The 23,956-nt window shown below is 60.4% G+C and overlaps 3 protein-coding genes across 7 annotated transcripts in view; 1 reads left to right on the forward strand and 2 right to left on the reverse strand.

Moving 5' to 3' along the window:
- MMEL1 (membrane metalloendopeptidase like 1) overlaps positions 1 to 743 on the forward strand; it is a 31,246-nt gene extending 30,503 nt beyond the window's left edge. For both annotated transcript variants that reach the window (XM_049618229.1, XM_049618231.1), the window contains exons 23-24: positions 161 to 237; positions 339 to 743. In XM_049618229.1, the coding sequence (XP_049474186.1) occupies positions 161 to 237; positions 339 to 438 (177 nt within the window). In that variant the 3' untranslated portion in view covers positions 439 to 743. The remainder of the gene's footprint in view (positions 1 to 160; positions 238 to 338) is intronic.
- A 1,037-nt stretch (positions 744 to 1,780) lies between these two features.
- On the reverse strand, positions 1,781 to 4,642 carry PRXL2B (peroxiredoxin like 2B). 2 transcript variants are annotated; one of them, XM_049618943.1, is made up of 7 exons: positions 4,512 to 4,618; positions 4,119 to 4,323; positions 3,502 to 3,553; positions 2,950 to 3,013; positions 2,790 to 2,865; positions 2,391 to 2,509; positions 1,781 to 1,952 (listed from the first exon to the last, which is right to left on the reverse strand). In XM_049618943.1, exons 1-7 carry the CDS (start codon positions 4,572 to 4,574, stop codon positions 1,926 to 1,928), a joined length of 606 nt encoding a protein of 201 aa, XP_049474900.1. In that variant the 5' UTR covers positions 4,575 to 4,618; the 3' UTR covers positions 1,781 to 1,925. The 2 variants fall into 2 exon arrangements, with proteins under 2 accessions (XP_049474900.1, XP_049474901.1); XM_049618944.1 differs by lacking the exon at positions 1,781 to 1,952 and having other exon boundaries at positions 2,454 to 2,547; positions 4,512 to 4,642.
- Positions 4,643 to 10,131: 5,489 nt separating this feature from the next.
- TNFRSF14 (TNF receptor superfamily member 14) lies at positions 10,132 to 19,103 on the reverse strand. 3 transcript variants are annotated; one of them, XM_049618233.1, is made up of 8 exons: positions 18,931 to 19,100; positions 18,066 to 18,174; positions 17,572 to 17,697; positions 16,283 to 16,438; positions 16,043 to 16,133; positions 15,084 to 15,262; positions 14,381 to 14,409; positions 10,132 to 14,153 (listed from the first exon to the last, which is right to left on the reverse strand). In XM_049618233.1, exons 1-8 carry the CDS (start codon positions 18,937 to 18,939, stop codon positions 14,058 to 14,060), a joined length of 795 nt encoding a protein of 264 aa, XP_049474190.1. In that variant the 5' UTR covers positions 18,940 to 19,100; the 3' UTR covers positions 10,132 to 14,057. The 3 variants fall into 3 exon arrangements, with proteins under 3 accessions (XP_049474190.1, XP_049474192.1, XP_049474191.1); XM_049618235.1 differs by lacking the exons at positions 10,132 to 14,153; positions 14,381 to 14,409 and having other exon boundaries at positions 15,136 to 15,423; positions 18,931 to 19,103; XM_049618234.1 differs by lacking the exons at positions 10,132 to 14,153; positions 14,381 to 14,409 and having other exon boundaries at positions 15,136 to 15,426; positions 18,931 to 19,103.
- Positions 19,104 to 23,956: the final 4,853 nt, after the last annotated feature.

The following is a 23,956-nucleotide window of genomic DNA, read 5'->3' on the forward strand; positions in this document are numbered from 1 at the left end:
CTGGTGCCTAGAAAGAAGTGAGAGCACACGCGTGTCCCTGCCCCCCTAGGCCCGCCCCACCCCCGCCTGGATGCCCTCGGGGCCCCCCTGATTCCTGCGTCCCATCCCCCCAGGCCCGCCCCTCCCCCCTTCCACAGCCACGCCCCTCACGCCCCCACAGGTGTGGTGCGGGTCTTACCGGCCTGAGTTCGCCGTACAGTCTCTCAAGACCGACGTCCACAGCCCCCTGAAGTACAGGCGAGTAGCCCCCTGCATCCGTGCGCGCAACCCCCATCCCGCCCCCCAGCGCCCACCCCCGGGGCCCAGGCCAGCTGGCTCAGGCCCCTGGCCGCCCGCAGGGTGCTGGGCTCGCTGCAGAACCTGGCGGCTTTCGCGGACGCCTTCCACTGTGCCCGGGGCACCCCCATGCACCCGCGGGAGCGATGCCGCGTCTGGTAGCCCTCGCCAGCCGCACTGTGGCCACGCCCACCCGCCGCGGGAGGCCAGGCGGCCCTCGCACGTGCAGCTGGAGCCACGGGCAAGGCCAACGTGCACACGCGGCCCGTCCCGCGCGGGGCCCGGAGCGCAGCCGCGGCCCCAGCCCCCAGGGCAAGCGGTGACTGCCCGGCGCCCTCCGTGCCTGCGGTGAGGGGCAGGGTGCCCCAGCCCTGTAGACGCGTTTACCTGTCTGCACCCTCCCCAAACATCCCAGTCAGCTGTCCATGAGCTTCAGACTTGAGCTAAGTAAATGCTTCAAAGAAGAAGCCATCTGCCTTGTCTGTTGGGGTGGGGGTGGGGGGGGGGTAGGGGGTGGCCGAGCCCCTGTCTGTACCTGCCGCTGACTGTTCGGGGACAGCATCTGGCTGGGCGCTGACTGCTGGTGGCCTTGGGCAAAACAGCAGCCAGACAGGGAAACAGCAGGGCACCCTGCAGAGGGAGGGCCACACCTGGTGAGCCCCCCGGGGTCTCTGTGCCAGGACGCCCCCAAATACTGGCCCTCAGGGACCACCGGTTCAGATGGGAGGAGGGGCCACTGACTCAGGAGCTGGCTGAGGTCAGGAGGTGGGTGGAGGGAACTGGGGAGCCATAGATCAGAATCTACGCTTCGGGTTTTATGTAACTAGAGGCCGGTGGCGGGGTTAAACCACAAAGGGACACTGTCACCTGCTCTGATGTTTTAAAGACCCCCAAGAGTAGTACCAAACGGGGCAGGGGGGAAGGTGGGAGGAAGTTGGGAGGCCAGCTAGGAGGCCACTGTGGTCATCCTGGCCAAGGCGAGGGGGGCGGGTAGAGGGGTGGTGCTGAGGTCATCTGAACGCACCCAGACCAAAGAGCCCCAGGCACAGTGGGCAGGGGCAGGGTTCCGCTCTGGACACTAGGTTCCAGGTGCCTGTCACATCCCCCCAAGGAATGGTGTGGGGGGGTTGGGGGCGTGGCAGAGCTGGATGAACCAGCTGGGCCAGGCCAGCCACCCCAGTCGGGTGCAAATGATAGATCTCATCGGAGAAGGTCCTTCCAGCCGACTAGCCCCCTCCCTAAGCCTCACTGTCCACCGTGCCCAGCAGCTGCGGGGCAACATCTCCCTGGACACCCACCCAGTATGAGCTCTGACCTGACCATATCCTCATCTCCCACACCCTGCGCGGTCCTCCGACCCCTGGCCCTCCTGTGCCAAAGGCCTGAGGCCCTCGGGGAGGCTGCAGGGCCATTTCCTCCCCTCTGCCGGCCCCTCCCAAGGAAGCCTGCAGGCCCACGTCCCCTGCGAGGACGACGGGATCAGAGCCAATGAAGATAAACGCCGCCCAGAAACGAGTTTAATGCTCATTGTCACAGACGCCCAGGCAGAGTTTGGTGCCCCAGTCCAGAGATTCCAGAAAGATTCTTCACATCCAGCTCCCAGTGTTCAAGGCAGCAGACGCCTCCCAGGCCCTCGGAGGCCTTGGTCTTCACCTTGTGCACGCCCCCTCAGCACACTGTGGACACAGCAGGGTCCCCGTCAGGCCAGCCGCACTCCCCAGAGTCCAAAGCAGCTGGTCCCACCCACCAGCAGTCTGGGGCCCAAGTGCTAGAAAATCCCCTCTATTCGGGACACAGGAGGTCAGCCACCAGGACCACACTAACACTGGCTGTGGGCAAACTGCGACCCTCCCCAGGCTGAGAGGACGGGCAGCCCCTGCCCTCTGGGGAGAGCCCTGCTGTGCCAGGCCGTCTGGCCACCCTTGCCCCTGGTTCCCCATTGTCCTCAGCCTGCTTCCCCCTGCACAGTGGGGTGACAGTGACATCCCGGGCTGCCATGAGCGCAGAAGTACGTCAACCCTGCAGGTGCAGCCTGGCACCTGGTCGTACCCAGCACTCAACCCAGGGGAGCTGCTGACCTTAGCGGGCGGCGTGCTCCCCAGGCCCAAGCTCACCTGGGGCGCCTCGCTGGCACAGCCCTCTGCGGGGATGCCCAGGGCCTGCAAGATGCTCTCCCGGGGGACATGGTCTCCCGGAGACTTCTGGACGAAGTGCAGCAACACTCTGTCACCACCTACAGCGGTGGGGAGGCGGTCAGGATGCCCCTGCGTGCTGGGAGGAGGGAGACACCCCTCGCTGTCCGAGACTCCACCTGGTTACCCTGACAAGGGAGCTGTCCTGGCCGCAGCCCACCCAGCACAGAGAAGACTTGACAAGGTCAGGAAGCCAGAGGAAGGGAGGCAGAGAGGGTCGGGACATGCCACCAAGTTCAGCCAGACCTTCCCAGCCCAGGATGTGACCTCGGCCCCCCATGCAACCAGGCATCGGCCTCTGACACCCCTTTCCCAGCCTACCTTTGGTGACCACCAGGAGCCCTCCGCTCTGCAGCAAGTCCCCGGACAGGTTCCCCTGGATGCCAGCAGCTTTGGCCTGGAAGGAGGAAGGCAGGTCCGGGTCAGCCCTACAGGGAAGCCCCACCACCTCAAGTCCCACCCTTCCTTGGCCATCACAAACCTTGAGGGCCACATCTCGCACGGGCTTCCCCAGGGCGGCCGGCAGGATGCTCAGGCTGTTGTACCTGTGAAGACACAGCTGGCTAGTCCGGCCCCCGGCTCTTCGGCGAAGACTTGCCCAGCAATTCTATCCCCAGTCTCTACAAGACACACCCACCAGATTCTCACAAGCATCTCACCAGGGACTCGGGGGGGGGGGGGGGGGGGGGGCGGCAGGGGGCAGCCAGCCTGGGGGCCAGTAGGCCTGGGGCCCCGCAGAAGATTTGGGGAGTGTGGGCTGGCCCCCCCGGCTGGGTGAGCCCAGAGATCTGAGTCAGCTGGGCACCACTAGTCACGCCAGGCAGCCAGCCTACGACACAGGCACCCGAGGTGGCCGGAAAGGGGGTAGATCTTGGGTGAGAGGCCTAACCAACAGCCGTAACGGACACCCAGCACCCAAGAGAGAGTCCTTAGAAGGACCGACCGAGCAGTGGATGCCCCCAGAGCCTCATTACCAGGCAGAGGGCAGCAAGGGGAAGAGGAATGAGAAGAGGCGGCTGCCCCGCCCGCTCACCGCTTGAAGCCCAGCTCCTTGTAGAAGCGCTTGCTCTCATCCAGGTAGAGCTCTGGAAAGCAGACGCCACAGGTGTGCACTCACCCCCCCCCCCGGCTCACCTGGCTGCATCCAGCCCCCCGCTCCCCTGGCTTGCCCACCCAGGACGTAGGAGCAGAGGACTGAGTGTCCCCACTGTTAGCGGAGGGGCAGAGGCCCAGAGGTGGCAGAAAAGGGAGGCACGGGGCTCGCCTGGACTCTGCCACCGGGCCCAGGGCTCTGGGAGAGCATATCCTGAGTGCCAGGGAGAGGGGTCTAGCAGGGTGGGCTCCTGTCCCAGCCGTACTCCTTCAGGCTCCTGGGAAGGTGGGGTCTTGCTGCCACCCAGTAGAGACCCTCGGGGATTCGAGGCCAGCATCACCGCTGGGCCCTGCCTCTTTCCAAGGTGGGAGGGACATCGTGCCTGGGGGACACAGGTAGGGGCAACAGGTGGAGAGCCCCGGAGACATGACTGGAGCTCCAGGATACAGAAGGGTCAGGCCTGGGCAAGGAGGGGATGGCCACTGCCCTGAGCTTGGGAAGGGTCTCAAGGTAGCTGGTGGGGCTACAGTGGGAGGAGGGGAGGGGAGCACAAGCACCTCCCGCGAAGTAGCCGCCTTCCAGGAACTCCTGCAGGCCCAGGGCCTCGGGCCCCACGCCCACCAGACGCACGCCGTGCTGGTCCAGTAGCCCCCTGAGGCTGCTGAGGTCCCGGGCGATCCAGCGACACACCGAGCAGCCGAAGCGCCGCAGGCCAGCCACCACGCACGCCTGCTCCAGCCACAGACTCCGCAGCTCCACTGCCTGCGCGGGGCGGGCGAGGGGCGCCGATGGACCACCTCCCACGCGCGTCCGTGCCCCCAGCCCCGCACCGCGCAAGCCCGGACTGCGCCCCCAGCCCCACGACCCGAAGCCCGCCGCGCATGCCACTGCCAGGGCGCCTGGGCTGGTGCCAGGGGCCCACCCACCGCCCTGCGCGCGTTCGGCCTCACCTCCCCGGTCACCGCATGCTTCAGGACACACGCGCCCACGCGGGCAAGGTCCACCGCGCTCATGTCCACTTGCCACCGTGCTCTTCGGCTGCGCGCCGGGCTCCCAGCCGGCTTGGCCACGCCCCGCCCGTGTCCCGCCCCACTGCGGCTTCTCGTCCAGGCCGCGCCCCCAGGTCACCTCTCCGCTGCCGGTCCCTCCCCCAGACGCCCGCTCCTCTGCCGGCCCCGCCCCCAGGCCGCCTCTCCTCTGCTGGCCCCGCCCCCAGACGCCAGCTCCTCTGCCGGCCCCGCCCCCAGGCGCCCGCTCCTCTGCCGGCCCCGCCCCCAAGCCGCCTCTCCTCTGCCGGCCCCGCCCCCAGGCCGCCACTCCGCTGCCGCACACAGCAGCGGCCCGGGCGGCGCTCTGTCACTTGTTTTGCATATGCATAAGCCTGTCGGCCAATGGCGTCGCTGCGCTGGCTGCCGGAGAAGCTGGGCGGTTGGGCAGCGGCCACGTGGTGCGCCTGCGCACAGCGCTGCCCCACGTGGGGGCGGGCTCCGTTTTGCCCCGCCAGGTGCAGAGCCGGAGAGCGACCGGAGTCCCCTGATCCTAGGTCCCGAGTTTGGGGTCCAGGGCGGGCGGGAAGGAGGGAGCGCGAGCGGGACAGCGGCTACCTAGTGCCCGGTTTGCAGGGCAGGGTTAAGGTGAGTGCGGTGAGCACTCGAGTCCCGGCTCTGGGGCCCGGGCCTCGTCCTATAGGCAGAGGAGCCCAAGGGCTTAGCATTTACCCTTATCTTATTTCAGCTTTAAAATCCACGCGAATGCTTCGCTTTCTCAATTAGATATCTGCGTTGGCTTTAATCATAATGCTGGTAATTTCTTAAAGCAAAATCTTCTTTTAGCCCCCACACTGGGTAAAATAGACCTGAAAGAAGTAAGAGCAGTTTACTACGTGCTTTGCGACTTTGTTTATTGCTCACCACAGTCTTGTGGCACCTGTGATCACCCGGTTTTACCGCTAAAGGCCCGAGACATTGGCGTGAGAAATGAAGCCAAGACTTAACCCGGATAATGGGACACGCAGATCTGTCTGGGCCCCAGCCCTCAGCCTCACTCCCCAGGTCCCACGGAGAGCCCCTGGACCAGGCTGGAGACGTCGGAGTCTCCCAGGTTTGGGAGAGTCATTTAAGGCGTTAAACGTGTGGTAGGTGGTGTTCATCATCCTGTAGACTGTTTTGTTTAGTAAGCAATCAGGTAATCGGTAAGAGGCACTTTTACGGCAACAGAAAATAGAGTAATGGTTAGAGCAAATTATAAACCCGGTGTCTGAGTCTTGCGTGCTGCCAGTGAGATTTGCAGATGTCAAGCTTGGAGTGGGAACAGGCAGGAATCAGATGGATTTGTCTGGTTTGTAACCCAAATGCCTCTGGAGGTCCTTGTGAATGGCCCGCCGAGCAACGGGCGCAAAGATTGTGTGTGAGCCACATGGCAGTTTCTGTGAAGTTTCCCTCAAGGTGTCCAGCTTTGGCAAACAACAGACACTTAAAGGCAGCCAGAAGTAGAGTTTAACGTCTGCAAAGATGTGTTACTGAAACATAATTTTTCTCCCAAATCACCCTTATTTCCAGAGATCGCCAAATCAAGACTAATTTGTTTGTAGACCGAGTCCAATTTTAGCAAACTTGGCCTAATTATTGACATAAGCTCAGCAAGAAGAGCAGATTGATAATATAAATCTTTTAAAATTTGCTGTGCTGGAACTTTTTATAGGAAATCTCAGCTGAACTTCCGGTAACCTCTCAAGGCCGAAGCCAAGCCAAATACTTACTATCAGACAGGCCTGCAATACCTGTAGATTTGGGTAGATTCGTCTTCACGAGGTCCCCAAGATCTCCTGAGGTTCCGGCACCTGCCAGGAAGTGACCTTTACTCACCCGGTGAGGCTGCTGGGAACTCCAAGCAAAGTGTCAGGCCAACATTTCCGTGTTTCGTGAAGTCACCCTCAATTCCTTTAAGCTGTTTGGTCGTATCTGAGTCTATGCGTCTCTCTCTGAAATAGGACTTTCCAGTTGCATTTGTTTAAAAAGTCCAAGAGGACTTTTATCATAAAGATATAAGTCTCTTTGAAGATGAAACTCATTTGGTAAATTGCAAAAGACAAATGCAGTTGACAAGGGAATTCAGTTATTTCTGCAACGTAACATTTCACCAATTAGAATGTTAAGGGATGACCGTATTATCAACACAAATTAAAACGGCAGGAATTTTATATAGTATATTTGAAGTTCTAGCACTTACCCAGGCAACACAACCTAAGATTTATCATTATTTGTTTGACAGGGCTTTCCAAGTAACTTAACATACCAAATAAACAAGCCTAATTGGTCAAAAGGACTTCATTTACAATTTAAATCTTGGGGAAGTTTGTTAAAAACTTCAGAAAATTATAAAGCACGTACCTAGATAGGATTACAGATCATTATAAAACTTAAAACTTTATTTATTTATTTAACAAAGGTGGCAATAAGAGATTCCAAAGGCAAATATGTAGGGTTGGATAGTGGTTAGCAAAACTCTGCTCCTTTAATATTGATGAGTTTTAGTTCTTAAGTAACCAAAGACTCAATAAAGACAGAGCATAAAAACCTTGATTTTCCAGGGAGACAAAAGAGAAAAAAACCCTTGGGCGCCTGGGTGTCTCAGTCGGTTAAGCGTCCGACTTCAGCTCAGGTCATGATCTCACGGTTCGTGAGTTCAAACCCCGCGTTCGGCTCTGTACTGACAGCTCGGAGCCTGGAGCCTGCTTCGGATTCTGTGTCTCCCTCTCTCTCTGCCCCTCCCCCGCTCACACTCTGTCTCTCTCTCTCTCAAAAATAAAAATTAAAACATCTTAATAAATAAAAATAAATAAGAGAGAAAAAAATCCTTTTATTACATTTTTTAAATCAAGAGCAGACCAACAATCCAAGAAAACTTTGTCTTTAAACCGAGAGAAAAGCAGAATTTTAATCTTATACTGGTGTACTTTTATTTTTTTTAATATTTATTTATTTTGAGAGAGAGAGGGAGAGAGCTCAAGTGCGGGAGGGGCAGAGAGAGAGGGAGAGAGAGAGAGTCCCAAGCAGGCTCCACAGGCTGTCAGCACAGAGCCCGACCACGTGGGGCTCAATCCCTGAGCTGTGAGATCATGACCTGAGCGGAAATCAAGAGTTGGGCGCTTAACCGAGTGAGCCACCCAGGCGCCCCCCTACCAGTATCCTTTTCAAATATATTTAGGGAAGGGGCGCCTGGGTGGCTCAGTCGGTTAAGCGTCCGACTTCGGCTCAGGTCACGATCTCGCGGTCCGCGGGTTCGAGCCCCGCGTCGGGCTCTGGGCTGATGGCTCAGAGCCTGGATCCTGCTTCCGATTCGATTCTGTGTCTCCCTCTCTCTCTGCCCCTCCCCCGTTCATACTGTGTCTCTCTCTGTCTGAAAAATAAATGTTAAAGATAAATAAATAAATAAAAATAAAATATATTTAGGGGCAAAATTAACCGTCATTTCAAGGAATCCCTTTGCCAACAATTTGCAACAGAGAGAACACGAGCTTATATGACCTTCGGTAAACCTAGGTAGAAAAATGTTCATATTTATGTTGATGACTCTAAAGACATGTCTGTCATAATTGAGCCAACAAATTAGTGTAAATGCCAAATGTGTTCCACCTGTGTGTCACCCGCTGCCGATTTTTCCCTGGGGCTCCGGTAAAGGGGGTGCCCTTCGCTCCTGGACACTGAGGAGGAGGGGCCGGTGGCCCCCGAGGCACCCAGCATGGTACAGGAGCCAGCTGTGCAGGCCGCACCCAAGGCGGTGCACAGACAGGAGGAGGGGGAGGGGAAGGGGGAAGAGGTGGGGTGCAGGAATGCTGGAAGCTGAAAAAAGCCCAGAGGACAGAGAAAGAGGCCTCCCGGTCCCCAAGCCTGTCAGCTCGGACATAGGAGCGGATGCAGATTATTTTTTCGTCCACGAGCAAGTGGAAATGGGCAGTCGTGCCGGACCAGAGAAGACGGGGAGCTTCCCTGAAACAAAAGGAGTTTCGGCAGCTGCTTGGGAATTTTCCATAAAGTCCCTGTCCCTGGATAGACTAACCAGAGCCAATTGGCTCCAGTTATCACCCTCAATAACCCCGGGAATGAAGGCGGGAGAGGCCCCCACACACAGCTAGAATACCCCGAGTCTGTCAGGAGGAGCAGTGAGAGTGTCAGAGTCCCTTTCGTTAGGGATGGCCTGTGCTTCCTCCAGCAACGTGGGTTTTTTCAGACGAGGCCTGTTTAGACAACCATCCAGTATATCAGGAGGGAGTTCATCAGCCTGGTTAGTGGCCAAACACGTCCTGCAAGAGGCCCTTCGATCAGGGTCGTGATTTAGGGCCATGCAGGGCTGGACACAGGGTGCCTCAGACCATGTGCCCTGTTTCCTGCAGAAGAGATCTAACTGATAAGTCGTACCGAAGCTTTAAAAGTCCCATTAATGGGCTATTTTTTCTTGTCTCCTCAGGAGGACTGAGGCCGTGCAGTTTGACAGAAGACCTTTTTTGAATCTTGCAATCTGAATTGATTCCAGTGGATTAAAAGGCATCCCAAGGGAGAGACCTTGGGGACCGAGGAAGAAGCCTAGAGGTTCATTACCAAGAATCCCCCCTGGCCCGACTCCCGGGTGGCGTCTCGTGCGGAATATGTGACAGGTTCCCGGTGTCAAAGCGACCGGAGGGGTCCCTCAAGCAAAATCACTATGATCACCGGGCAGCTGAAAAGGCCCCCCTTTCCCCGACGCATTCTAGACTGCAAAATGGGTGTCTGCACATGGACCAGAGCACTGAGCTGCGCCTTGCCATGAAGGCCGTGCCATTTTCCACCCATGGCAGACACCAGAAGAGCTTTATAAGGGGAAATTATCCAATTTTGTCATTTCAGTAGTCAGTAGGGGACACTGATGAAAAAGTAGTAAAGAGAGAAATCCATCACTGTGTGAGCAACATTCCAGCATATGTAGACTTTTACAGCTAACTTCTCTAGGAAGCCATCCCCAGTGGGGCTTTGATTCAATCGAGTGCTAGTTTCGGCCCACCCTGAGCCTAAGTCTTGCAGCCAGAAGCGGCTAGACCAGGGATGTGGAGGGGATCGCATTAGACCAATGAGGAGGAAACTTCACGTGAGAGTCTTTTTAAGATCAGCAGCCATCCTGGGGACCTAGGTGGCTGTCCTAACTCGCAAAAGACAACTCTATCTAAGAATAGGAATAAAGAGGGGCACCTGGGTGGGTCAGTTGGTTAAGCGTCTGACCCTTGGTTTTGGCCAAGGTCATGATCTCACAGTTTGTGAGTTTGAACCCCGATTTCTCTCTCCCTCTCTACCCCTCCTGTCTCTCTCTTGCTCTCTTTCTCTTTCTCTCTCACAAGATAAACATTAAAAATAAAAATAAAAAATAGTAATAAAGAGAGGGCATCGAGTTTCTGGGTCTTATTACCATTCCGGCCAGGGGACTAACTTCCAGCTTCCTCCTCCCTGTAGAGCAGCCATTGGCTAGAGGATTGCAGCCTGAGCAATTGACACGAAAGTGTCCCAATAAGAAGGAGTGAATGACTACATACTTTTTAATTACTGAGGGTTATGGACAGTGCAGTCTCTAAGGAATTTGGAAGCAAGGCTTTCAGGACCTTGAGGGGCTAGCTGCTGTTAAGATAAGGTTACTTTTAGCCTGTAATAAGACATAAACATTAAGGCACCGATGCAGCCATGAATTCCTCGAGGAAGGTCACCTTTGGCATGTTTCAGGTGTCTGTCAGTGGGCAGCAAGCTGTAAGGAGATTTTAATTTAAGCCACATTTCTCTTGCCTTTGTTTCCCTCATCAGCATAGGGTTAGTTTTTCTTGGTAGTTGTCTTATTCATTTAAAACATAACTGTTTTTCATTATTCGAGTTTCAATTCTGTTTTACAGGTTTGCATCGGACCCTTGTTGATTAGATCCTTTGTTAGCCTTAAAAAATTACACTGCCAGTTACTTTACCAGCAAAAAAATGGTTTTATTTGGGAATAGCAGAGAACTGCAATCCAGGATGCAATTGCAGACAACAACGCAGAGGAAAGCCCGGAGGAGGTTCCTTCGTAGAGCACGGAGGGAGCTGGGATAGGCTGTTAACTTCACTGGAATAAGACAGAGCTTGAAGTGTAGTGGCTTCTCATTGGCTGGCCTGTGACAGTCTCTCATTGGCTGAGCTGTGAGAGGCTCTCATTGGTTAGCCTGTGACTGTTTCTCATTGGCTGGGCTGCTAGCCTATGACTGTTTCTCATTGGCTGGGCTGTGACTGTTTCTCACTGGCTGAGCTGTGACAGTCTCTCATCGGCTGGACTGTTGCTGGGTAGTAGGAAGCTTTCCTTCCTCCCACTGAGGCAGTGAATAGTAGCATCCTCCTGCAAGGCCGGCCTTCTCCTGCGGGGTGCTGCCCGGGTCAAGGAGAGTTCTAGGATGTGACCACCAGGGCACTTGTCCGCTGTCCGCCACACCTGGACCTGGAGTTCTGAAAGATGCGTGAAGACTGCCTGCGTGCCTGGTAAGACCTCCTGATCAGGGTCCGGGACGCCCACCGAGACCCGGACTGCTCTCCTGCCTCCTGGCCCCTGGGCAGGGGGAGCCCCATGGGTCACAGTGCCGGGTTCGGCAAGAAGCCCCCTCCCCTGGGCACCAGGACCCCTGCCCTCAGAACCCAGAGCTGCCTCATGAGAGCACACTGACCGAGGACATGGGGTTCAGTGTCCCTCCCCCACCCCCAGCACTGGAAACCAGCCCACATGGGGCTCCTTGTGCCCTGGAGGGAAGCATGGGGCCGGTGAAGAGCTACCCAGGAAGTGAGCCAAGGGTGGGGTGAGCCGTAGGGGAGGCTGCTGACCTAGGGGCCCTGAGGTCCATGGAAGAGAGCTGTCAGGGGAAGGGAAGGGCTCGGGACCCTGCCAGGGACTGAGAGAGCAGGGGGGCATGGACCCTGGTTCCCCAAGGTTGAGGTGCAGCTCCAACATCAGGGCTCCTTCAAGGAGATGCCTGCCTGTCCCCACCCCCCACCCCCAGTTCACCTGCAGAGAAAGGACCCACCAGGCCAGCAAGGCCCCAGCCTCCTGCTGGCCAGAGGGAAGGGAGCTGGTAGCAGAAAACAGCTTCTCCCGATGGACGCAGGGTTGCTGGCCTGAGTGGCCCTGCTCCGCTCCCTCGAGACACTGGGCGGAGGCAGGAGCCAAGGGGATAGAGGTGGAGGCAGAGACAGACGCAGGGGTGAAGTGGTCACGGGGGTGGGGTTTGCAGAGGGGGAGCAGGCTCAGGCCTTCGGTGGGCAGCCACTGAGGGCTCAGGGCCGTGTGCTGCAGGAGAAGGGAGGGACGGGGGGGGGGGGGCCTTGCGAGGGCTGGGAGGTGGGCCCAGCAGCCAGGACCTGGTGATGCTGTGTGTTGAGTCCCTCTGAGCAGGGACCAGCCTGTCCTAACCTGTCCCATGGCTTCCCTCTGGAAACCTCTAACTCGTTCAACCCCCAGACTGGCAAAGGGGGGGGCTGCTCTCAGCACAAAATAAACACATCAGTTAAAGAGCCCGTGAATGCCTGTATCCTCCTGTATTTCTGAGCTCCTGTCTGAGGCTCTGGGTTGGTCTCTGGGATCCTATGGGCATCTTCTCCATGGCAGTGTTTCTAAAAAAAACGGGGGGGGGGGCGCCTGGGTGGCTCAGTCAGTTGAGCGACCGACTTCAGCTCAGGTCATGATCTCACGGTTTGTGAGTTCGAGCCTTAAGTCGGGCTCTGTGCTGACAGTTCAGAGCCTGGAGCCTGCTTCGGATTCTGTGTCTCCCTCTCTCTCTGCCCCTCCCCCGCTCATGCTCTGTCTCTGTCTCAGAAATAAATAAACATAAAAAAAAAAAGGTGCCTAATAGAAAATAGAATCAGGGCAAAAAACATCCCGAAAGACAAAAAAAAGGCTAAAATGGCCCAGTGAGGGGTCGGAGCCGGTCCATTGCACGTGCTGTCTGTAACCATGTGTTCTGGGAGATATTACCTCTTGAATTCTGTGGTGCTTTCGAAGATTCTGACACACCCGTGATGTGCAAACGTCTCACTGGAGAGCTAGCGCCTCGCTAACGCTCTGGGTGGGATTTATAGTCTCCTTGGTGAGCTTGGCCGTCAGCCTGCACAGGTGAGCCCGAGGGCACCCCGGGCCTGGGGTGCTGGTCCAGAGGCACTGGGGGCTTCTGCTGATCCTTACTGCCCCATCTGGTGCCGTTTAGGTGCTGGGATTAGGCCCTGTGGCCTGGTGGCCCCGGTGGCCACGGGCAGGCAGGAAAGTGACCTGAGAGGACTCGGACATAACCCCCAGGGGGACCTTCTGGGGGCGCTTTGAGCTGATGCACACTGAGTGGCCGCATCGAACGTTGTATGAAGGGAGGTTTCACGGTGAGCCTGTCACTCCCGAGGCCCTGGCTTGGGCCAGCCGTTCTAGGAGCAGCCTGGTGGTTTTGATGGAGAATGCTCTGGAAGCCGGTGTGTGGGTTGCTGAGCTCCTTGGATTCTCGGGAGACAGAGCAGGGGCTGTGCATCAGAAACGAGTCAAACAGCGTCTTGTAAGACAAATCTGGGACAACGTGTGCCTCAAAATAATGACAGTCATGTATCAGAATCCGCTGTCGAAGTAGGAAGTGCGGGCCACCGTAGGGCCCGCAGGGGAAGCGCTTCGTCCACGGACGCTAACTCACTAGTGCACGAGGGGGAGTCACATCCCCGACTGGAAACCCTCCCAATCACTTTTCAGGCAAAAATCGTCAGGGCGCTGGGGGGCTCAGTCGGATAAGCGTCTGACTTCGGCCCAGGTCGCGATCTCGCGGTTCGTGGGTTCGAGCCCCATGTTGGGCTCTGTGCTGACAGCTCAGAGCCTTCTTGGGATTCTCTCTCTCCCTCTCTCTATGTCCCTCCCCCACACTCGCTGACTCTCTCTCTCTCTCAAAAATAAATAACCGTTAAAAAAATTTTTAATAAAAAAAATCTTTTAAATCATCAGTGGATGAAAGTTTTGGGAGAAACAGGAGGTTTACATACTCTCAAAGCATCCTTCCAAAATATACTTTTTAACGAGAAATTAAAAAGCAATTTTGTATTTGTTAAACAAACACCTCCAATTTAGAAATCACTTGCAAACGTGACAGTCACGTGTCGTGCCGCATTCGTGGTCCCTCCAGTGTCGCCGCAGCTGTGAGGTAGGTGCGGGCAGGCCCATCCTGCAGACGAGCTAGCCGAGGCCCAGAGGGGCTGGGAGTGAGCGAGGCTTGGAGCCGAGAGTGGCGGTGTCCTCACAGGGCTGGGTCTACACGTGGACAGCACAGAGGTGGCAGGGAGGCGGGCCCCCGCGAAGTTGATGGGAGGCGTGTGAGGTCCCCGAGCCCCCTGAGCGGCGGCCGGTATCCCTCTGCTGTGTCGAGTCTGAGGGCCCACAGTCTGCCCTCGGGGGCCTGGCGGCTTCGAGCGGGCACTGCCCGAGATGTCTCAGACGTCCGCCTCCTAGAGCCGTCGATTGGTGGGCTGGTCCCTCCCGGGAAACACGGATGCCGTCTCCTCCAAAGCCACTGTGGTGACGTCCGGCGGGGCCTGCGGGACCTGGGTGGACACGGCACACCCTTCTGTGTCGAGATGGGGAATTTCCACACGAAGACCCGCCTGTACTGGGCCCCGCCCGTGGGCCTTGTGTTCGGGGTCTTCCTGGCTTTCTAAGGCGAGGAGGTGGCTTGGCCCGAAGGACCCAGGCCCCTCAGAGAACCGGGAGCCCCACCCACCCCGACGGCATCACCTCCAGTGGGTGGGGGCCGGGGAATGGTCCATAATACCTGTAAGAGTCTCCCCTTGGCGGGTCCCCCTGCAAAACAGAGACCCTGTGTCACATAGAGTCCACTCAGCATTGGGGGTTGGGGGGACCCAAGCTCCTGACTTCTCTCTGTGTGGCCTGCCCTGAGAGAAGTACCCTCCGGGAGACAGGCCGGACCCGTGCGGACTTGTCCGCCAGGGAACCCAGGACCCGTGACAACGTGGGGGCACTTCCTGCCTGAGCCTCCAGCTGCCACACCCTGTCCCTAATGCGCCCCGATGTGATGGTCATCCAGGGAAAGGGAGTGGACACTTCACAGGGGAGGGTCCCCCGGGGAACAGGCGCCCCCGAGTCGGGTGAGAAAGAACACCGGTCACTGGGCGGCCCGCTCAGAGCCCAGGACCCCGAGGCCTGCCTGCGGCCTGGGGACCCTGGGGTGAGGGCCCAGCACGGACTAGCTGACAGTAGCCTGAGAAGGTGGCTGACCTTCCCCGCTTGGACTCCTTGCCGAGCGCCCGCTCCCTGCTGGAGGCCAGAGCCGGGTCTGCGGGGCCGGGGCCTGGCCCAGATACAGCAGGGCAGATACGCGGGCAGGGACCGAGCGAGTGTGCGAATGATGTGAGGCCTCTCGGGGGGACCCAGCCCTGCCCACGGCTCCTGCTGACCTCCCCCCAACGCACCTGCTGGGGCCCTGAGCCCTGATGGGACCACACCCCCTTGCTTACCAGGTGACCGTCTGGTTTTCATCCTTTTCCTCAGTAGCCAGACGACTATGGGTATTATGCCACCAAGCAGAAGTACGGAAAAGGTCAAGCCCACAAAAAGAGAAAGGCTCCAGGAGGAGCACTTGACATCGGAGCTGCTGGTCCCAGCATTTAAAAGGCTCTGAAAAGGGCCGTTGCACCTAGGAGACAGCAGTGTGGGGGCCTGATGCTCACTCGACCTGGGGGTGGGGGGTGTCCCCGAGGCGCCGCCAGGCTCCGCGAGGTGGAGGCAACCGCCCCGTGGCAAGGCGCTCGGCGGCTCTGGGTGTGAACTCGGGTCCCTCTGCCTTTCCAGGCCTCTCTGCTACGGGAAAACGGGTCGGGGGAGAGGGCCGGGGAGAGGCAGCAAGACAGAGAGGCACGGGGTTGGAGGAGACAGGGCAGAGAGAGCCCTGGTCAGGGGGGCACGACCCTTAGAGCCGGCATGGCAGACAGACGGACAGACCCGAGGGAGGCAGGATGTCGCCCGCCAGCAGCCACATCTGGTCACCCCAGGCCCCCCACCCCGCTCCACCCAGGGACACTGTGAGGGCCCAGGTTAGCTCTGGGCTCCGGGGATGGTCGCAGGAAGAATGGAGCCCTCACTTTGAGAACCTCCCTGACTCCAGATTCGCTGGGAGCCCCATGGCCCTGATATCTGGGGACACTCCAGAACCACAGGGGACTGGGAATCTGGCGGCAGCATCCCTCCAGACCTGCCCCAGGGAAGAAGGTCCGTCCTTGGCCTCCAGGAAGCTCGCATCTACTGACTTTCAGTTCTCGGCTAATGTGATGGGGTGTGTGAGCCCCAGAGTCCAGGCAGGGGCTCTCCCGGAGGCTGGCGCACGATAGGGAACAGCAGGGTGGGGCCTCATCTGCCAGGGGAGCTGGAGGAGCCCCTCCCAGGGACACTGGGCTGAGACCACCCCGGGATCATCTACCTGGTCCAGGGCTGGCACTCCTCCAGGGTCCCACTGGGCGAGAAGGTCTCTGGAGGGCAGTCCTCACACACCCTGTCCTGCCACTCAGTGCCTGAGAAATGACAGGGCCAGGCAGAGAGGATGCAGGGGATCAGGCCAGCGGGGCAGCTGGGCTCCCCCCACCCTGGGCTTGGGTCTGGGGTCCACCTCTTAGAGGGTGCTGGGGACCAGGAGGCCGGCTGCCCGCAGTCTGCCGCTCACCTCTCTGCTGTACCCTCTGGCCAGGTCTGCAGGCGGTGTGGGGACGGCACTCCGCACAGTCGTCCCCCGACTCACTAATGCAGAAGTGGCCCTGGTCACAGACGCACACGGTGTTCTCTGTTCTGGAGCACTGTCTCCTGGTCACCAGGCCCATGGCTGGGACCCAAGAGAAGGAGCTAAGAGCAGCTGCCGTGGGCAGTGCTGAGCGCCCCGTCCCAGGAGGAGGCCAAGCAGAGGCCCGGACAGCACCGCGGGCCTGACGGCTCCCGCCTGGGGACAGGTTGGCGACAGGCCCCCAGCCCAGCGGCGCAGCCTGGTGCGTGTGTCTGGGGCCAGCTCTGCTCCCGCCAGAGGTCCCGCCAGGCGCACTCCCCGCTCAGCCCGAACCCAGCACCTGCCGGGGAGCCGGCCTGGTGGGGAAACGGAGATTGGCGGCAGCAGGCGCACACAGGAAGTAGGAACCACAGTCAGCCACCGGCCCCAGCCCCGGGGCAGTCCCAGGAAGCAGGACCCGGCCCGCAACACCCACACCTGAAGACCCCGCCCCTCAGGCAGTCTATCAGGCTAGTCAGATGGCAGCGACAGACCAGTGAGAGCCCCCTCCCCCAGCTGGCAGTGGGGGGGAGGGGGGCGGGGATAGCGCTGGGCCTGGGCTCACCCCTGCACCCCTGCTGAGGGGCAGCCTCTGTGCCTCTGCACCCCAACCTCAGCCCCATAAGACAGGTGTTTTGTTCAGCGGCATCGCAGGATCTGTGGGTGAGCCCGAGGCTCCCAGCCCCTGACCCCACCTGGCTGGACCCAAATGCATTCCAGCCTCCACCTGTGCCCCTGTCTTTCCTCCTGGGGTCCCTCCACCCCAGACCACCTGGCAGGAAGAAGGTGAGGGTCAGAGCGCTGAGCCGCGAGTAGGGCCCGCTGCGGCGTGGTGTGGAGGCTGGGGGGGCTGCGGGTGGGCGAGGTCCAGACCCTCAGGACCCGTGCGCGGGGCAAGCAGTACGGGACCCTGGGGCTCCATCAGGGCTGGCCTCAGGCTCAGGTGTCCATGTGACCGACGCGGTCCCTGAGCTCTGGAGGGCCTGGCTAACGGGGTTACAAAGGCACTGACCCCACTCCGGGGAGAGACAGGGGTGGACAGAGGCCCAAGGCTCCCTGAAGGATGTGCCTGCAGACCTCTGCCCCGGAGGCAGACCGGCCTGGCCCAGCACCTGGTCCGGTGACGTGGGCACGCCCCCCACAGCGGGATATGGGACGGGACAGAGGCGGGTAGCGGTTGGGGCCAGTGTTCTTACCTGGGTCACACACACGGCACTGAAGACACTCGCTCAGGCCATTGAGGTGGGCCGTGTAGGTCCCCGGGTCGCAGGGGACACACAGCGTGCCGGTCAGCTCCCCGCAGGCCTCCTGCACCCGGTAACCTGCACCCCAGAGGCTCCGTGTCACTGGGGCCTGGGGAGGGCCCTGCGGGGGCTCACGCGTCCTGCCACCCGGAGGCCCCCAGCAGGTGTGACCACACCCCCAGGACCGAAGGGCACCCGAGCTGTTCTCCACGCCACACGGTGCCCTGCTGCCTCTCACCAGCGAGCCTGCTCGGGGGCGGGGAGGAATGCTCTGGAAGGAGGTGTGGGCATGGCCCAGCTCCTGGCCATGAATGGGCTGGCTGGGGCCCCCGGGCCCCATCCCTGTGCAGGAAGGGACCCCAGGGTCTCGGGAAGAAGAGTGGAAGAGGGGCTGAGGGGGCTTCACCCGCCCCTGCCTGTCTCCCTGCCCCCAGGCCTGCACGTACCTGGGCCGCACTTCGGGCAGCACTCGGCCCCTACCGGATACTCCTCCTCTTTGCACGGGGCCGCGGCCAAGGAGCAGCGCAGGGGCCCCAGGAGGAGCAGGTACAGAGTCTGTGGAGACAGGGCACAGCTGGGGAGGCAAGGGGGGAGCTGCCAGGGCTGTCCCCGGGGCCCCGGGCTCACCCCCTGTGAAATGTGGGGGCAGCAGCCCTTGGGGAACCGCACGGACAGAGCAGGGATGCCCTGAGGAGTCACAGGCCGCGCGGGGTGGGGGGGGGGGGGGGCGGGGCTGGGGGGGGGGGGGGGGGGGGGGCTAGCGGGGGGGCTCCGGTTCCCGGGCTGACTCAGCCCACAGCTACGGGGGGCCCTCCTGAGGAGTAACTCCCCGGGGGGCTAGCCGCCAGCCGGGCCAAGTCCCGGATCCCGCCCTCTCTGCACAAACAAGGACTTTATCACTGGCACCGGGCTGTGGCCGGTGGGTGGGAGGAGTCCGTTGCTGGAATCCTGCTTTCCAGGAGCAGCGCCCTCTAGTGGGGGCGGGGGGTGCTGGCCCTGAGGCCCAGGAAAGTGTGGCGGGGGAAGGTGGTCAGAGGGGAACACTGGTCAGAGGGGAACACTGCTGCTCGGGAGGATGGCTTCCTGCCAGTCTCTTCACCAACCGCTGGTAGCAGGGGCCGAGTGCCGGGGCCTGAGTCAGCCCAAGAGCTAGGGCAGCTGGGGAACAAAAGCCTACAGGAGACAGGAAGTGGCTGTGGCCCAGGGCAGGTCCCCGGAGAGGGCTGGGACACACACACACACACACACACACACACACACGCACACACACGCACACACACGCACACACACGCACGGGCTCAGAGGACTCACCAGGCTCATGTCATCAGCCTCGGGTGCCTGGCTCCAGGGGGGCGGCCCCCAGCCTCAGAGAGGCTCTGTGCTCCCCCTCAGGACCCTTCATTCCCCAGCCGCGGCCCCAGGACCCCTGTCAGCAGATTCGACTTGCGCTCAGCCCAGCCCGGAACCAGCCCTTTCGAAAGTAAAAGAAAAGCTGTTGTGGGCCAATGAGGAGGCGTGTCGTTTCTTAGAACTTTCCTAACTGCCCCGGGGAGCAGGGACTGGAGCCCACAGTGGAGGCTGGAGTGGGGTGCAGGAGACGGGAGGTGACCAGGCTCGAGTGATGAGGTTTTTGGGGTGACAGTGGGGTTCGCGGCCAAGAAAGAATTCTTGAAGCCGTCTTTGGTGCATAAAAGGTGATTTTAGTAAAGACGGGGACCTGACCCCTGGGCAGGAAGAGCTGCCCCGGATTCAGGAGGAGACACTGGGCTCACAGCCAGCCCGGAGTCTGGAGTCAGGGGAGGTGAAGTCCAGGGGAAGTTTCCAGTGAGACTTTCACATGCTAAAGACTCCCCGGGTCCTGGAGGCCTGGCTGCTGTCAGGCTAAGGTTGTTTTCCCAGTGGGGATTTTGTTCCGCCGGCCTAAGTATCTCTCCATGGGCTGCAGGTTAGAAGGAAATTCAGTTCTATCTGCCGTTGTCCCCACATCACCATGGAGGGCGACGGAGACTCAGGTCCTGCAGGACTGTGACCTCTGTCGGCTAACCCTTTCCTGTGGCATTGGGCAGCCGGGAGTGTAAAGGAGTATCACACACATGCCACCTGGGGGCAGGGGGTGCGGCCTGTCAGCCCCCTCATCAAGAGCAGAAGTAGAGGGGAGGAGGGGAGGGGTGTGCAAAGGCCGGAGGCAGGGCCACAGGGGCAGAGCCTGGGTGCCTTCCTCCTGCCTGCGCGCTGAGCGCGCCCTAAGTTCCGGCTGGGCAAGTTCCCCCTGCCCCTCCCCGGTCCGTTAGCAGCCCCCCTTGAGTTTCCTACAAAGGTGGGTGCCCTCCCCCTGTGTCTACCTGCCCTTCTTCCTCACTGCTCTGCCACCCAGGGAGCCAGCTCGCCCCTTCCCTGCAACACCAGCACCGAGGCCACAAAAGGAGTCTTCCTGGTTTCCTGTCCCCTGTCTCAGCTTCTGCTGAAGCAGGGTGACCGTCCACTCGGTCCCCTCCATCCCCTCCGAAGGAACCCGTCTCCCACACAGGGCCCTGCAGGGCACATCCCCTCCTCCACCGGGGACTGGGGTTCCTGCTTTCCATGTGCGTATTTCTGAGCACAGCTCTGCAGAGGGGTGTCTCCCCAGACCGCTGGAGCCTGGGTGTAGGGGGGAGCCCCCTGAGTCTCCCGTGGGGATGAGAGAGGGAGGCCACGCTTTGCTTTCCCTGAGCCCACCCACTGTGTCCACACCTCACCTGTCCCTGGGAAGGGGCTGGGCTGATTCATTCTTGTTCCCATTTCACAGATAGATGGGCTCGGAAAGCAACAGGTCTGGCCCAGGGTCTCTTGGTTTTCTTTCTTTTTTTTTTAATATTAAAAAAAATTGTTTTAATGTTTATTTATTATTGAGAGAGAGAGAGACAGTGTGAGCAGAGGAGGGGCAGGGAGAGAGGGAGACACAGAATCCGAAGCAGGCTCCAGGCTCTGAGCCGTCAGCACAGAGCCCGACACGGGGCTCGAACTCACAGACCGCGAGATCGTGACCTGAGCTGAAGTCGGACGCTCAACCACCTCAGTCACCTAGGTGCCCCTCTTTCTTTTCTTTTTTAATTTATTTTTGAGGGAGACAGCGCGAGCAGAGGAGGGGCAGAGAGAGGGGAGACAGAGGATCGAAAGCGGGCTCTGTGCTTACAGCAGCGAGCCCATGCGGGGCTCGAACCCATGAACTGTGAGATCATGACCTAAGCCCAAGTCGGGCGCTCAACCAACAGAGCCACCCAGGCGCCCCGGGCCCAGGGTCTCTTGGGTGCACACCGTGCTGGGACCCAAACCCCAACTTCCCGTCCAGAAGGGGCCCTCCCCACCCTGGCTTCCCAGCATCATGGCTGCCCCTGAAGCCGGTGGACGTGTGGACAGCTTAGGGGTGGGGGACCACCGCATGCCCGGTGCCCTAAGAGGCCGGCGGGGGGCTGGTGCGAGGCACCCGGTGGTTAGCCCCCACCCCACCCCCGCTGGCGCCTCGAATGGGAAGTATCTTGGGGAGTCTCCCCCGGAGCCCCATGGCTCTCACATTGCTTCAGCCCGTGGTCATGTGACAGGCATGACAACTGACTTCCCTCGTCTCTGAGGCTGCAAATCAATGAGACCCATCCCGGCCCCGATGTCCAGCTCCACAGGCCCCGGGTAGGTCCCCATCGCCAGACCCAGGAACCACGCCCTCCACTGAGCTGATCGCTGGTCTTCCAGCCCAGACTGACCTTGGCACCAATGTCCCTGGGGTCACTATCTCTTCCATTTCTCAGGGGACACTGAGGAGGACAGCCTGGGTGCCGGGAAAGGAAGCGGGCAGGGGTGAAGTCACAGGGATGGGGTGGGGGCTGCCTCTGTCCTGTTGTCAAAAGCCTCCCAGCGCTCAGAAGCGGGGTCCACCTCTGATCACCATCCCCCAGGACGGCGTCCTCCAAGGCCGGGGCCGGGGGGTGTCAGGTGGGACCCAGGGGCTGGGGAGCCCCCGCGAGGCCCCCCGTGAGCACAGGCTCGGCTCGCAGCCCTGAGGGGCTGTTGGAGGGAGCCCCCACCCGGACAGTCACCACAGGTCCCCTAACTGTCATCGGGAGTGCACCAGGACTGCTATATTTCTTCTTGGTTTCAACTCCATGATGATTTCAACTGGAAATCATCTTACAAAGAAACCACCGAACAGGTCGGGTCACACGTTGGCGTGTGACGTTTTAACGGACACTCCCCAGCCTCTGGGACCCGGGCCGGGCAGGGAGGGGAGGGCTGAGCACCGTGTCCTCACGGGAGCCGGTCGCAACAGGGTTAACTGGGTGCCACATGCCAGCCGAGGCTCGTGGTTCCAAAGGTGTGGAAGCGGAGAGGTTAGGCGGCCTGTCCAGGGCCACTGGGACACAGCGCGTCCGCGGCAGCGCTGTGCTCGAACCCCCAGCCTGACTCCACGTTGGGCCTCCGGGGTCTCCCGGCCGCCGCGGCCACCGCAGAGCCGGGCAGTGGGTCGGCAGGGAACTCAAGACGTCCGTCCTGCGTGCACCGGGCTGAACTACCTGGGCAAGGACGGCCCCAGAGAGAGTCTGGACCTGCCCGTCCTTGTTCAGAGGCTAGGGGACGTGGCTGATGCTCGCGGGGCTTGCTGGCTCTCCCCCAGCGTGCCCAGGCCGACCCGACGCCCGTGGGAGGGAAGAGCCCACGTGGGCAGAGTCCCGGAGCAAGGCAGGAGGACGTGGTCCTGTGTGCCTCCGACCTCGGACCCCGCCTGTGCGTGACGGCCGGGCTCTGCAGGGGGCACGCTGACGCCCAAGCATGTGGAGAGGCTGGGACTCCAGGGGTGGCGGTGGGGGCCGCTCTCCTGCTCATCGCTCGGGAAAAGCCCCAGGCCTCAGTCACCGTTGTCAATTAAGCCCGGGCGCCAGGCGGCCCGCTGTTTTCTCCTTCTCCCTCAGCTGGCCAGCCGCCCCCCTGCTCGGTGGCCGCAGCACCAGGAGCCCTGGGGGGCGATGCAGAGGACACAGGAGAGGAGCCCCTGACCTCACGTTCCTTCTTGTGAGGGTGCCTCTGGAATGTCTGCCTCCCTCACGGGACCCCGTCCTCGCAGAACCAGCCCTGGCGTCTGGGGCTGCAGGTCTCCCCTGTCCCCTTTCTGCTCTCCCTGCCTGCAGCGCCCCCAGATGAATGCTCTCTTTCTGCAGTGGTGATCACGGTCCCCCAGGACAACCGGCCTTGCCCCTGAGGCCAGGTGGGGGCTTGGGAGGCCCCGGGAGACAGCCACCAGTACAGGCCATGTCCCCACACCGGAAGCCTGCTAGAGGGTACCTCCATGCTGCTATTCATGTGGGCGTGTACACCCTCCTGCCTGTAGGCCATCTGGGGGTTTCCAACGAAGGGGAAGGGGACCCTCCACTCAGCCCTCATTTGCATCGGGAATGTTCTAGAATGTTCTAGGAACCCCAGCAGCACACAGGGGCCTCAGAGCACGCTCAAGGTAGGGTCTGGGGGTGCTGGCAACCACTGTGCCTCCTGTCACATCCCCACTGACCTTCCAACTCCTGCCATGCTCCTCAGGATAGGGGTGACTAAGGGTCCCACTGGCAGCCGCCAATGCCCTCATGGTCACTACCTAATTCCATTTCTAAGGGACCCTGGGGAGGAGATCCTGGGCAGCAGGGAAGGACCAGGCAGGGGCACCTGATTCATCATTGAGGAGGTGAGACAGAAGGAGGAGGCTGTCACCTGCCGGGTGTGGCCCTCCCCTTCCTCAGTGCTAGGCACCCAGGAATCAGCATGTCTGTGGCTCCCACACCCCATCTTTCCTGGGAGATGAGGTGGAGCCCACCCCCCAGGCGTCTCCTCCCATAACCCCCTGAGACCTGGGGTCCTGGGACCCCCGCCCCTCCCCCGTCTCAGCCGGAGCCTGTGCCCAGAGACCCACAGGGCTCACGCCGGGTGCCTCACCCCGAGGGCCCTGCCCGGGCCAGGCTGCCTGTTCCCTCTGCATCACCGTGACCTCCCGGTCAGGACACTGCACAGGGACTCTGGGAATCCCCCAATCACATTTCCCCTTTCTTCTTGAGACAGAGATCTCCGGGGTCTCTGGAGGGTAGGAGAGAGGTGGTGTGAACCACCGTGCTTGAGCCGGACTCCAGAGAGGGGGAGGCGGGGGCATCCTGACGCTCCACTACGGAAGCTCCCCCACCTCTCCCCTGCATTCTGGCCACCCTCAGCGTCCCCTGCTCTGTGCGAGCCCCAGGCTGGACAATGTGCTCACAGGCAAAGCAGCCTGGTCCTCGACCTCCTGGGGCTCAGGGTCTCAGGAGGGAGCCACATCTAAAAGCCAGAAAAA

The sequence above is a fragment of the Panthera uncia genome, assembly GCF_023721935.1.
Source record: "Panthera uncia isolate 11264 chromosome C1 unlocalized genomic scaffold, Puncia_PCG_1.0 HiC_scaffold_4, whole genome shotgun sequence".
Classification (NCBI taxonomy): domain Eukaryota; kingdom Metazoa; phylum Chordata; class Mammalia; order Carnivora; family Felidae; genus Panthera; species Panthera uncia.